We start from the raw sequence: 15,011 nt of genomic DNA, 5'->3' as shown, positions 1-15,011 counted from the left end.
GGAAGTCTCATGAAAAATAGTAATTTTTACGTGTGCGGGACTGACATTGCATTACAGGCTCAAAGGCTTGCGGTACAGCTATACCGACAAGACTTGTAATGGCTGCAGTGCTGTTTTAACACGTTAAAACACGAACGCACAACTTGTAATCTAGGCGATTGTTAGCCTGAAAAGAGAAGTGCATCTGAGCCATCGCCATGCTTTGCTCTCCCATATTATGGTAATAACCACTTGGCGAGTTAGTTCACTGATGATAGTTAAAACTATGAGATGCAGTCACTGATTATGGAGAGGAGTTTCCAGCTTACTATATGACTGTTATTTACATGGTTTTGTTTCTGGTTGTTGATATTTTATGGGATCAAGATGTCTTCTTCACTTACAACCTTTAGCATTTTCGCTCCTTTTTTCTCCGTAGCCACCGCTGCTTAACTAATGTGAGTGTTGGTGTGGGGTAAAGAGCAGATTATTTACTGTTATCTAGCTAGAGACTCTCTCTATATCTGCAAGTCTCTATTACTTGGTGATGTATAATTATTTTATCTTTATGATTAAAGCGACTTTGTTTACAATGTTTCAGCTCCTGCTTCAAATGTTGTTTCTGACTTTACATATTTATTTTGCTAAGTTTGGACTATCACTTTCCTTCTTTACTATTTTTATTTTTGACATTCTTTTTTAACCAGCAGGATTTACTACCTATGACCATAGTATTTTTAGCCTGTTCTAATATTACATAGTTACCAGGGGCGGAACTGCTATTTTTGCAGCAGGCGCGGTGGCACCAGGGACCAAGTGCTGGGGGGAACCCATATCAGCCAGTCTATATATAGGCGTGTTAATAATGTGTACAATCCTAATGCAATTGAGCTTTTGTATTACTACAGGGTGTAGGTCTATATATCTATCCTGAAAATCATTATGCGGAGCAATGTGAATATTATTACTATTTCTTACTACTGAGTTAGCTGTGGGGGGCAAAAAATAACATTTTCACCAGGGCCCTAAGTAAGTCTGCTTCACCAGTTTTAATTAATCACTTCTTTTGATACCTCTTGTTCACTACTATGAGAGTTAGCCCTCATTATTAAAAGGTAAAGTTTGCTTGCTCCTGCTTTTTGAGTGATTATTGTGACGGTCTGCTTGTTCATTTCTTTCCCATAGTAGATTAAAGGCTTTATGTCCCAGTCCTCATAAATGGTCTAATAGTTCGACTACCCATGTAGTCGAACTCTCCTGTGCTTGACCTTCCTAAATGCATAGTAGTCAGTTGAGTAAACGATTAAAGCAGTGCTTTGTAAGCCTGTTTTTAAAAAAATGAGAGATTAATTTAATACCCTTGTATGTTTAGATGGTTAAAGGGACACTCAAGTCAAAATAAACTTTTATGATTCAGATAGAGCATGCAGTTTTAAGACACTTTCCAAGGTCAACTCTGCTTGGCAAAAACTTTTGGCTTGTGCCATAGAGTAGTTATGTTTCCCTTTTCTACAAACAGGTTCTAGCTTGGCTGTACTTGAACTCAAGTATGAAAGGGAGGAATATATATCAGGAGGTACCAACACTGTCCAACTTTTTGGAAGCATTTTACTTACTGCTTACCTACATTTGGCAGAGGTTATATACCCAAAATTATTAATATGCTTCCACTGTGAGCAACAAGAAATTGATTTATTGTTGGGTATAAATCTGTTGTTTTTGTTTTAACGCAGTGCTATGCATTTTAAGTGCTACTTTTATAGTTTAACTATCACAGTCATAACCAATTAAGATACATTTGTGTGAATGCATTTTTCCTAGGGACAGTGCATATAATTAAAATCTTAGTACATCTGCCTGTCTGTTTCCATTTGCTTGTTTTCCTAATGACTTTTACAAGGAATTTTCTCTAATTGTTTTGGCTGATCTTATCATGTGCTGTCTTACAGGCATCGGTAGCGCTGCGAGATGCAGAATGGCAAAACATATATCCTATGGATTTCTATGCAAGTCAGTCTTCAGGACCATGGACAGTGAACCATGAAACTCATCGCCCCGCTCGTGTCACTGGCCGCCGCACCCAGGTGACAAAGCACCTTGCTTATTGAGGGCTAGATTACAAGTGGAGCGCTTATTCATGTGCGCTAAACCTGACATGAATTATGAATATTTCACATTCCAATATTCTTCACATAGAATATATTCTATTTATTCTTAAATAAATATTTCTAGATATACCTATATTTATACCTCTCTCTCTTTTTGTCTCTCTCTAGATATATACTGTATATACAGATATAAATAGCAATATCTATTTAAAAATACTTAGAACATATATTAAAAATACTTAGAACATATATTAAAAATACTTAGAACATATATTTCCCTATGTGAAGAACATTGGAATGTGAAATATTTACAGTACATACACAATTAAACACTTTATTAAATATGATTTTTCATGTTTTCAGCTTCTTGATGGGAAAGGGCTCACATGCACTTTAAATATCTGTACTGTTAAATGTATTTTGGTGTGTTTTGTAAAACTTTTTTGTCTCGCATAACAATTAACCAGAGCTCTGAAGTCGCATTAACCCAATACTCGTTAAATTAGATTGCGCTCAAGCGAACATGTTTACTTCCAACTTGTAATACGCGCTTTATCTCTGTCACACGCAAAAAAACGATAAATACCCCTTATTGCTCATGCTCTGCAGTTAGCGCACCATTCATAATCCAGCCCTGAGTAAGAGTCCCCTTAATTATGTATGAAGACCTTGGTTTCTTGTTCTGACATTGCAAGCTGCCTGAGGTTTATCATTTTCTTATGCTCATATTTTTCTATATTTCCCTCACACAGTTCTAATATATCCCATTACTGGTGATATTCTTTTCATTTTTTTATCATTTTATTTGTTTCTTCGTCTTTTCACTCTTTCCCTATTGTATTTTTTAATCTCTTCTTTTCTGCACTAATTGCGCCACCTTGTGGAGATAAAAAAAATCCTATCATCACCTTTATACTGCCCAGGGAAAATGCAGCTCATTGCAATGCTGTTTCATGTTGTTATTATTTATTTATACGCTTTCAACGTATTCCGTAGCTAAGTACAAAAGCTTCAAGATACATTCTGTAGCATTTAAGGTTGCAAAAACCACACGTCCAGTGTTTCATTCAAATTGTATTTATTAATTCTGAGTCAGATTCTTCCTATTAAAGCAGAAAGTTATTTAGATAGTTACTAATAATATATAAAATATACATGTTTTTCAGAGATGGTTTTTTTTCAGTCCTTGTGAGAGCAGAATTTTAAGATTGATGTGTGACTTTATCATAAGGATTTTTAAGAACAATGCTTTTATTAAAGGACCACACTAGTTAAAATCGCATTCTCTAACAAATTAGAGCATGTATTTTTTAAGCCTATCGTTTCTACACTACTGCGTGTTTAACGCCTGCAAAAGGGTTAAACACACAGTAGAAGTACCAGTTGAGCCCCGCGGAGCTGCTCCCAATTGGGACTTCTACTTTGTGTTTAACCCTTTTGTGGGGGTTAAACACGCAGTAGTGTAGGGCTGATAGTCTTAAAATTGCATCTTAGAGCATCTATTTGTTCTACTATTATGGCCAATAATGAATAAGCATTAATTAACAGTAAATAATTAGGTTATATAATATATAACAAGGACAATGTCGGAATAGGGGCATAAACATATAAAAAAGAAATGCACTTGCATATGAAAGAATAGCAGTGTTCCTGGATATTTTAAATCTAGCAATAAATATCAGAATAATAAAGTTAGGGAAGATTTAACGGCTGTACCTACATCAACAAGGCGGCCTCCTATCACTGCACGACACTGACAAGCAGAGACAATTCAAGACAGTGACCTTTTTCACAACTTCCAGATACAATGTATAGACAGTATTATTAGCTTTTGGTTGAAAGCGGCACTAAAGTCAAAATAAACTTTTATGATTTACATAGAGCATGTGATTTTAAACAACTTTCCAATGTACTTCTATTATCATACTAGCTTTGTTCTGTTGGTATCCTTTGTTGAAATAGCTGCACGTAAATGCTTCTTGTCATTGGTACGCTAGATGTGTTCAACTAACTATCAGTAGTGCAGTGCGGCTCCTGAACCTAAAGGATACAAAGAAAACAAAGCTAATTTAATAATAGAAGTAAATTGGAAATTTAATTTAAATTGGATGCTCTATGGATACATGCTTAAAGGGACAGTATACATTAATTTTCATATAACTGCATGCAATAGACACTGCTATAAAGAATATGCACAGACACTGATATAAAAAATACAGTATAAAACCTTTTAAAAACTTACTTAGAAGCTCCTAGTTTAGCACTGTTGATGAGGTTAGGCTGGGACACCCCCCTTATCTGCATATGAAAAGACAGATAAAAGAAACAGGAGCTGCAGGAATGTGTAGACATCAGTATACATCTAAAACTTCAGGGCTTGGTTAAGAGTCTAAAAATCAGCACAATGTTTTTAAAAAATAAGCAAAACTATAAATTGTTACAAAAACATTCCCAGATGGGCTATATAAATGGATCATCATCAAAACATTTATGCAAAGAAAAATCTAGTGTACAATGTCCCTTTAAACAGCTGTGTGTGGATTCTTTATTTCTTTATTTGTTTTACAAAGTGTGAACAAAAAGCTGTTTTAAGACTTACATTAGAAACAATTACTGCAGAATCAATTGTGCAATGCTCATTGGCTGTTAGGCACAGTGAGTATTTATACCCATCAGCCACTAAGCATTAGTAGAAAACACGTATTAGCCAATGAACATTAGCAGAAAGTGCACAATTGCTGTTATATTAATGTGAAACACTAAGAAAGAACTATACAGGGAGTGAAAGAGTTAAATTATAAAATATAGCTATGGTTAATTATAACCAGAGATACACTGTGGACAACAAATAATTACTTAGATTTACTAATCAACCAAGAGACAAAGGGAGTCCACAGAGTAAAAATGCACAAAGTTCTATAATATATCTTTTATCAAGACAGAAAGAGAAAGGAAACCATAAAGAATACAGTTTATATTTCAAAATGAATTATTTGGCATTGAGCCAAGCTTTATACCGCTAGCGCAGTTTAAGTAACTTGCTGTACGCCGCTAGCGCAGGTTAAGTAACTTGCTGTACACCGCTAGTGCAGGTTAAGTAACTTGCTGTACACCGCTAGTGCAGGTTAAGTAACTTGCTGTACACCGCCTGCTAGCGCAGGTTAAGTAATTTGCTGTACACTGCTAGTACAGCTTAAGTAACTTGCTGTACACCCCTAGCGCAGGTTAAGTAACTTGCTGTACACCACAAATGCAGGTTAAGTAACTTGCTGTGCACTGCTAGCGCAGGTTAAGTAACTTGCAGGTTAAGTAACTTGCTGTACACTGCTAGTACAGGTTAAGTAACTTGTTGTACACTGCTAGTACAGGCTAAGTAACTTGCTGTACACCGCTAGTACAGGTTGAGTAACTTGTTGTACCTCGCTAGCGCAGGTTAAGTAACTTGCTGTACACTGCTAGTACAGGTTAAGTAACTTGTTGTACACCGCTAGTGTAGGTTAAGTAACTTGCTGTACACCGCTAGTGCAGGTTAAGTAACTTGCTGTACACCGCTAGCGCAGGTTAAGTAACTTGCTGTACACTGCTAGCGCAGGTTAAGTAACTTGCTGTACACTGCTAGCGCAGGTTAAGTAACTTGCTATACACCGCTAGTACAGGTTAAGTAACTTGCTGTACACCGCTAGTGTAGGTTAAGTAACTTGCTGTACACCACTAGTGCAGGTTAAGTAACTTGCTGTACACCGCTAGCGCAGGTTAAGTAACTTGCTGTACACTGCTAGCGCAGGTTAAGTAACTTGCTGTACACTGCTAGTGCAGGTTAAGTAACTTGCTGTACACCGCTAGCGCAGGTTAAGTAACTTGCTGTACACTGCTAGTACAGGTTAAGTTACTTGCTGTACACCATTAGCACAGGTTAAGTAACTTGCTGTGTACTGCTAGTACAGGTTAAGTAACTTGCTGTACACCGCTAGTGCAGGTTAAGTAACTTGCTGTATTCTGCTAGCACAGGTTAAGTAACTTTCTGTACACCACTAGTACCGGTTAAGTAACTTTCTGTACTCCGCTAGCGCAGGTTAAGTAACTTGCTGTACACTGCTAGCACAGGTTAAGTAACTTGCTGTGCACTGCTAGTGCAGGTTAAGTAACTTGCAGGTTAAGTAACTTGCTGTACACTGCTATTACAGGTTAAGTAACTTACTGTACTTCTAGTACTGGTTAAATATCTTGCTTTACCCCGCTAGTACAGGTTAAGTAACTTGCTGCACACCACTAGTACAGGTTGAGTAACTTGTTGTACCCCGCTAGCACAGGTTAAGTAACTTGCTATACACCACTAGTACAGGTTAAGTATCTTGCTGCACACCGCTAGTGCAGGTTAAGTAACTTGCTGTACACCGCTAGCGCAGGTTAAGTAACTTGTTGTATAACGCTAGTACAGGTTAAGTAACTTGCTGTACACCGCTAGCACAGGTTAAGTAACTTGCTGTACACCGCTAGCACAGGTTAAGTAGTTTGCTGAATACCGCTAGTGCAGGTTAAGTGACTCGATGTACACCGCTAGTACAGGTTAAGTTACTTGCTGTACACTGCTAGCACAGGTTAAGTAACTTGCTGTACACCGCTAGTACAGGTTAAGTAATTTGCTGTACACTGCTTGCACAGGTTAAGTATCTTGATGTATACTACTAGTGCATGTTAAGTAACTTGCTGTACACCGCTAGCGCAGGTTAAGTAACTTGCTGTACACCGCTAGTGCAGGTTAAGTAACTTGATGTACACCGCTAGTGCAGATTAAGTAACTTGCTGTATACTGCTAGCACAGGTTAAGTAACTTGCTGTATACTGCTAGTACAGGTTAAGTAACTTGCTGTACACCGCTAGTGCAGGTTAAGTAACTTGCTGTATTCTGCTAGCACAGGTTAAGTAACTTGCTGTACACCACTAGTACCGGTTAAGAAACTTGCTGTACACCGCTAGCACAGGTTAAGTAACTTGCTGTACACTGCTAGTACAGGTTAAGTGACTTGCTGTACACCACTAGTGCAGGTTAAGTAACTTGCTGTACCCCGCTAGTACAGGTTAAATAACTTGCTGTACACCTCTAGTACAGGTTAAGTAAGTTGCTGTACACCGGTAACGCAGGTTAAATAAATTGCTGTACCTCGCTAGGTCAGGTTAAGTAACTTGCTGTACACCGCTAGAGCAGGTTAAGTAACTTGCTGTACACCGCTAGAGCAGGTTAAGTAACTTGCTGTACGATGCTAGTGGAGGTTAAGTAACTTGCTGCACACCACTAGTACAGGTTGAGTAACTTGTTGTACCCCGCTAGCGCAGGTTAAGTAACTTGCTATACACCACTTGTACAGGTTAAGTATCTTGCTGTATACCGCTAGTGCAGGTTAAGTAACTTGCTGTACACCGCTAGCACAGAATAAGTAACTTGCTGTACATCGCTAGCACAGGTTAAGTAACTTGCTGTACACCGCTAGCGCAGGTTAAGTAACTTGCTGTACATCGCTAGCACAGGTTAAGTAACTTGCTGTACACTGCTAGTGCAGGTTAAGTAACTTGCTGTACACTGCTAGCACAGGTTAAGTAACTTGCTGTATGCTGCTAGTACAGGTTAGTAACTTGCTGTATGCTGCTAGAACAGGTTAAGTCACTTGCTGTACACCGCTAATACAGGTTAACTGCTAGCACAGGTTAAGTTACTTGCTGTACACTGCTAGTACAGGTTAAGTAACTTGCTGTACACCGCTAGTACAGGTTAAGTAACTTGCTGTACACTGCTAGTACAGGTTAAGTAACTTGCTGTACACTGCTAGTACAGGTTAAGTAACTTGCTGTACATCGCTAGTGCAGGTTTAGTAACTTGTTGTACACTACTAGCGCAGGTTATGTAACTTGCTGTATGCTGCTAGTACTGGGTAGGTAACTTGCTGTATGCTTCTAGTACAGGTTAAGTAACTTGCTGTATGCTGCTAGTGCAGGTTATGTAACTTGCTGTATGCTGCTATTACAGGTTATGTAACTTGCTGTATGCTGCTAGTACAGGGTAAGTAACTTGCTGTACACCGCTAGTGCAGGTTATGTAACTTGCTGTATGCTGCTAGTACAGGGTAAGTAAATTGCTGTACACCGCTAGTGCAGGTTATATAACTTGCTGTATGCTGCTAGTGCAGTTTATGTAACTTGCTGTATGCTGCTATTACTGGGTAAGTAACTTGCTGTATGCTTCTAGTACAGTGTAAGTAACTTGCTGTATGCTGCTAGTACAGGGTAAGTAACTTGCTGTACACCTCTAGTGCAAGTTAAGTAATTTGCTGTACGCTGGTAGTGCAGGTTAAGCAACTTGCTGTACACTGCTAGTACAGGTTAAGTAACTTGCTGTACACTGCTAGTGCAGGTTAAGTAACTTTCTGTACACTGCTAGCACAGGTTAAGTAACTTGCTGTATGCTGCTAGTACAGGTTAGTAACTTGCTGTATGCTGCTAGAACAGGTTAAGTCACTTGCTGTACACCGCTAATACAGGTTAACTGCTAGCACAGGTTAAGTTACTTGCTGTACACTGCTAGTACAGGTTAAGTAACTTGCTGTACACCGCTAGTACAGGTTAAGTAACTTGCTGTACACTGCTAGTACAGGTTAAGTAACTTGCTGTACACTGCTAGTACAGGTTAAGTAACTTGCTGTACATCGCTAGTGCAGGTTTAGTAACTTGTTGTACACTACTAGCGCAGGTTATGTAACTTGCTGTATGCTTCTAGTACAGGTTAAGTAACTTGCTGTATGCTGCTAGTGCAGGTTATGTAACTTGCTGTATGCTGCTATTACAGGTTATGTAACTTGCTGTATGCTGCTAGTACAGGGTAAGTAACTTGCTGTACACCGCTAGTGCAGGTTATGTAACTTGCTGTATGCTGCTAGTACAGGGTAAGTAACTTGCTGTACACCGCTAGTGCAGGTTATATAACTTGCTGTATGCTGCTAGTGCAGTTTATGTAACTTGCTGTATGCTGCTATTACTGGGTAAGTAACTTGCTGTATGCTTCTAGTACAGTGTAAGTAACTTGCTGTATGCTGCTAGTACAGGGTAAGTAACTTGCTGTACACCGCTAGTGCAGGTTATGTAACTTGCTGTATGCTGCTAGTACAGGGTAAGTAATTTACTGTATGCTACTAGTATAGGGTAAGTAACTTGCTGTACACCACTAGTACAGGTTAAGTAACTTGCTGTATGCTGCTAGTACAGGGTAAGTAACTTGCTGTACACCGCTAGTGCAGGTTATGTAACTTGCTGTATGCTGCTAGTACAGGGTAAGTAATTTACTGTATGCTGCTAGTATAGGGTAAGTAACTTGCTGTACACCACTAGTACAGGTTAAGTAACTTGCTGTACACCGCTAGTACAGCTTGGATCAATGCCAAATAAGCTATTTTGAAATATAAACTGTATTCTATTTCTATATTGATAAAAGATATAGCACTCTGTGCATTTTTACACTGTGGACTTCCTTTGTCTCTTGGTTGATTAATGTGAAACAGCAAACATCTTTAATTCATTCATACTCAGGCCAAAAAAAAAAAAAAAACATTTTTACATCCTGCTGTTATTGTGTCTCAAATGTTGCCCTGATATGAATCCCTAAGGAACATAAAACAAGAGGTCCTCAGGGACAATTTTGTAAAGAGCGGAATAAACAATAGCGTTTTTCTGAATTAACGAGCAAGAAACCTCTCCATATCTGTGTATTACATTGGAGACACTCCAGATCCCTCTTGGCTAGGATACAGTGTTTTCTAAAGGATGTCAGAGCACTGAGACTGCTGACTTCTATGCACAGGATGGATGGAGGGCAGTGTACAATAGAGAGGTTAGCTAGGCAGCTTTGCTTATTGATAGCTGGTCACATTCATCATGCTCTCCATTACACAAGTAGTGTGGCCCTTGAGTGGGATTGTTTATTGCTTCCTTTATAGCTTTATGCTTTATTTAGTTAATGGCTCTATTGGAGATGGTAACTGATCAGACATTAGAAGGGAGGAAACACATTACATACAGGGGACAGTGCATTTTACAATATCAGCTGCTGTATGCTGGTCTGCCGATAGGTGCCAGCTCCCTTTGTCACACTCCTATTTACATTATTGTGTGAGAAACATGATAGCGAAGAGAGATAACTCCTCTGCCTTCTCCTAATCAGGACTCCGTTCCCAGCCTTTTCTTTGGCTTCTGCTGCTAAATGTTTAATCTGTTATTCATTTACTGTGATCCGTGCACTTTTGTTTGCCCTTTACCTTGCTCTTTCCATATTGTTATGTAACTTGCTATTTAAAGACAGAAATTCAGCTCGGTAAAATAATAAACTTGCTCTACACTTCCAGTATGTTTTGATGTCCTCCTCCTAAAGAGCAGGTGGGAGATTGTGTTGATTCCTTTGCTCATTCATTATGCTACAAAGCAAGCTCCCTGTGCCTGGGGAGAGTGGATATGTGCAAAGGTCATGACAGCATCACTCCTGCCCTGCTCCTTTAGCCTTAACCCTAGCTCTGCCAGAGAGGGCTGCAGCTCCTGCCCTGATATTAGACGGCTCCTTTAGCCTTAACCCTAGCTCTGCCAGAGAGGGCTGCAGCTCCTGCCCTGATATTAGATGGCTCCTTTAGCCTTAACCCTAGCTCTGCCAGAGAGGGCTGCAGCTCCTGCCCTGATATTAGATGGCTCCTTTAGCCTTAACCCTAGCTCTGCCAGAGAGGGCTGCAGCTCCTGCCCTGATATTAGACGGCTCCTTTAGCCTTAACCCTAGCTCTGCCAGAGAGAGGGCTACAGCACCTGCCCTGATATTAGACAGCTCCTTTAGCCTTAACCCTAGCTCTGCCAGAGAGGGCTGCAGCTCCTGCCCTGATATTAGATGGCTCCTTTAGCCTTAACCCTAGCTCTGCCAGAGAGGGCTGCAGCTCCTGCCCTGATATTAGATGGCTCCTTTAGCCTTAACCCTAGCTCTGCCAGAGAGGGCTGCAGCTCCTGCACTGATATTAGACGGCTCCTTTAGCCTTAACCCTAGCTCTGCCAGAGAGGGCTGCAGCTCCTGCCCTGATATTAGACGGCTCCTTTAGCCTTAACCCTAGCTCTGCCAGAGAGGGCTGCAGCTCCTGCCCTGATATTAGACGGCTCCTTTAGCCTTAACCCTAGCTCTGCAGTAGCTGCCCTGATATTAGACGGCTCCTTTAGCCTTAACCCTAGCTCTGCCAGAGAGGACTGCAGCTCCTGCCCTGATATTAGACAGCTCCTTTAGCCTTAACCCTAGCTCTGCCAGAGAGGGCTGCATCACCTGCCCTGATATTAGACGGCTTCTTGAGCCTTAACCCTAGCTCTGCCAGAGAGGGCTGCAGCACTTTAATATGTAATTCATTGCAACCCTTTCTGGCAGATATTGTTTTTTTAACCATTTCATAGGCAGTAGATTAAAAAAAGTGTAATTTACGCTGTGTCTTTTTCTGTCCTGGTGTTGTTGCTGCAGGGAGGTTATTATTGTACATGTTACGATGTTCATCTTGTTTTCCTTAGGCTTCTCAAACAAAGTCCCAGATTACAGAGGAATGTGTGAAGAAAGCAGAGTGCGAGTGTCAGAAAGAGGGGGTGAGCCAATCTTCATAATCAAGGTACAGGCTGCTACCCACGGAGACGCACTTTGGCCATGCTGTTTTCTTGATGGCCATAAAAACTGAGGTAATTTGTCACCTTGGTCCATCAGGTGTGAAGTAGGAAATGAAACAAACAGTATGACTTCTCAGTAGACCTGAAAAGCATCACTCCATTATCAGCTTCAGGGGCCCAGAGGGCTGCAGAGCATCATTCCCTTAACCTTCTCACAACTCTAAGCACAAGCAGAGTATCTCTCCATTACCTCTTCCCTTTTTCTCTCTCTGTAGTTCTGTGTACCATAGAAAGGGGGGTCAGGCCATGCCTGGCTGCACTCTCAGTTCGTCTTGGGGTTTCCTGAGCCATGCAGTGCTTGCTACTAATTAAAAGCTCTGCTTAATGAGGGCTTGCCTTGAATCATATGCTCCCCCTCCTGCCGTTGCCTGGGCAATGAAGGATCAGAGCCCACAAGCCCACATTGCTAGCACTGAAAGCAGCATTCCCCCTGCAAGAACCAATCACCTCCTGCGTGGAGACCCACAGCAAGTAGTTCTATAATGTCTCCGTGATGGGATCACAGACTTTAATGTTCTTTGGAAGAGACCCAGGAATCGCTGTGCCTGCAGCTTATATTCAGAGAAGAGAGGAACTTGGGTTTATTACACTGATTGACACAAAGTCAAGAAATACACAACAAACAGAAGATGCATAAAATTGCCTGGAAAGTGTCACCCACCAAATCATGTGGTCCTAAGTGACTTAAACAGTAAATGCAGAATAGATTTTTTCCCCCAATTTACAATCTATCAAAGCCAAGATGCAATAGTAGTTGTATTAGTTCTGCTATAGTGAGAAACTTGAGAGAGAAATTCCATCTGCCATAGCGGTGAGAGATCTACTGGTGATGAAGCCTTTAAATGGACATAAAGAACAACATATTTCTTTCATGATTCAGAGAGAGCATGCAATTTAGAAAAAAATCGAATATACTTCTATTATAAAATTTTCTTTGTTCTTTTGGTATCTGTTGGTGAAAAGCAGGGGCGTAAGCTCAGGAGTGGCACATGTCTGAAACACTATATGACAGCAGTTTTGCAAGAATGTTATCCATTTGTGAGGGCACTAGAGGGCAGCACTATTTCCTGCTGTGTAGTGCTTCATGCCATTTGTGAGGGCACTAGAGGGCAGCACTATTTCCTGTTGTGTGGTGCTTCATGCCATTTGTGAGGGCACTAGAGGGCAGCACTATTTCCTGTTGTGTGGTGCTTCATGCCATTTGTGAGGGCACTAGAGGGCAGCACTATTTCCTGCTGTGTATTTCTTCATAGGAATGACGCAAATTTTATTATAGAAGTGAATTGGAAACTTTATTTAAAATTGTATGCTCGGAATCTCAAAAGAACGGAATGCTACTCAAATTCAAGTGCTGATACATATAAATACATTTGTCAAATAAAACTTGTTTCTTTTAATTGAATTGTCTGGCTTGAATTTATTTCTGAGTGTGTGTATTTAAATCAACAAAATACAGGAAATCAGTGTTTTAGAAGCAAGGTTATATTTTAGGAACAACTTAGGTTCCAGGTTTTTTTTTAATAATAATGTACCTACCTGATAGAACTTACCAATTTGGCTTTTATGGAAGTAATCCAAGTATCAAATGGTACTAAATAAGTATTGTAGTGAGTAAGGGACAGTGTGAAAGTAATATTTGATGGGCAGGCGTGTAAATAACATTTAGAAGGGAACTAATAAGGTAGCATTATAGTAAACAAAGGTTGCATTGCATGTGAGTAAACTGGAGTTATGCTCTGGCCACATCCTGACTTTTGTCAGGGCTGCTTCATTAGACTGGGTATTCCCACTATACCCTGTGTGTTACGTATAGGTATTCTACCCTGTGACCTGCTCACTAGGGCCCTGATATTCAAAACATTGATAGACCAATGAGAAACTGCCTTTTTGGTTTCACCAGGCTAGCTGTCCGTTGGTCTGTCTTTATATTCCAAAAAAGGGGGCTGACCCATGAAGTGCCTAGTGGCAATGAGTCTCCCATAGGAAATAATAGGGATTGCGGCTTCAACAAAAGTCCACCAACATCAACACTTGTCAGCACTATCACTATCGATACTGTATTTGAAGTGTTTCTTCACAGCACTGACTGTGTGTTCACTGAAACCAAAAGAGGTTTCTGTTTAGGACCACTTCAAATAATACATACCCAACCTTACATCTACTGAACCTACACTACCTGCTTCACACTGGAAAAGGTGGTTCGACAATATAGTGGACTACTGGAGATGTTTCCCAAGTAAAATGCAGGTTACTCCCCTGGAATGCCCAGCTAACTCCCACCGAACGCCCATCTCTATGACATATCTGCAAACTACCTTACTAATAAAGTCAAACAAACTTTTGATTATAATTAAATACAATGTATTGTTTATATGTATCCTATTGTATAATGGGACACTGTATTTTAAGTATTGTAGTGATTTTAAACAGCTTTTTTTTCCGTGTTTTTTTTTTTATTATTTTAAACAGTATTTATTTTTCTAAATATAATTGTTATAAAAGTAAGTAGCCACAACTTTATAGTGTTACATAACTGCATAATCTTTAGCTTTGCTACTGACTTTGATAACATAATCATATTTAGTATTATAAATATTAATTTAAATATATATACATATAATGCTCCTTTAAACTATTAACCCCTTGCACGCCCTCACTTCAGAGCATCCTAACACTGCTACATTATTAATCCCTAATCTGCCATAGACTATTAACCCCCGAACCGCCACAACCCCCCTCGTAAAAAAATAACCTATTAACCTCTAAACCGCCACATCCCCCCATCGCAATAAACCCCTAACCTATTAACTCCTAAATCTAAATAAATAAAACATTGCAAACTACACCTACACTACTTAACTAACAGCTAACCCCCAAGACCCCGAACCGAACACCCCCTAAGTTGTAAAACAATTAAAAATCACATTACTAAAAAAAAAGAACACTACCAAAAATAAAAATCCAGCAATAAGGCCTATCCTAAAACTAAAGTCTCCTTTAACAAAAGCCCAACCCAAAATAAATTAAAAAAACCCTATACAAACACTAAAACCTACTTAAAATTGCCTTGAAAAAAGAATTTGTCGGGCAGTGCCTTAATTGAAGTGATTATCTCTTTTGCATAAAAAAATCCCTATACTTAAATCAAAGTATCCCCCCTCCCCCAAAAAAATATCTTTAAAAAACCCTATCCTTAAAAAAGATGCC

At 39.7% G+C, this 15,011-nt stretch overlaps 1 protein-coding gene across 1 annotated transcript in view; it reads left to right on the top strand.

Moving 5' to 3' along the window:
* The window catches only part of DPH1 (diphthamide biosynthesis 1), a 1,055,215-nt gene extending 1,042,014 nt beyond the window's left edge, over nt 1-13,201 (top strand). Inside the window, exons 11-12 of the mRNA XM_053706219.1 lie at nt 1,929-2,063; nt 11,655-13,201. Coding sequence (XP_053562194.1) covers nt 1,929-2,063; nt 11,655-11,744 — 225 coding nt within the window. The 3' untranslated portion in view covers nt 11,745-13,201. The remainder of the gene's footprint in view (nt 1-1,928; nt 2,064-11,654) is intronic.
* The last annotated feature ends 1,810 nt before the right edge of the window (nt 13,202-15,011 follow it).

Source organism: Bombina bombina, chromosome 3, assembly GCF_027579735.1.
Source record: "Bombina bombina isolate aBomBom1 chromosome 3, aBomBom1.pri, whole genome shotgun sequence".
NCBI classification, from domain to species: domain Eukaryota; kingdom Metazoa; phylum Chordata; class Amphibia; order Anura; family Bombinatoridae; genus Bombina; species Bombina bombina.
The sequence above is the reverse complement of the archived record's forward strand: the minus strand, read 5'-3'. Positions and strand labels throughout refer to the sequence as shown.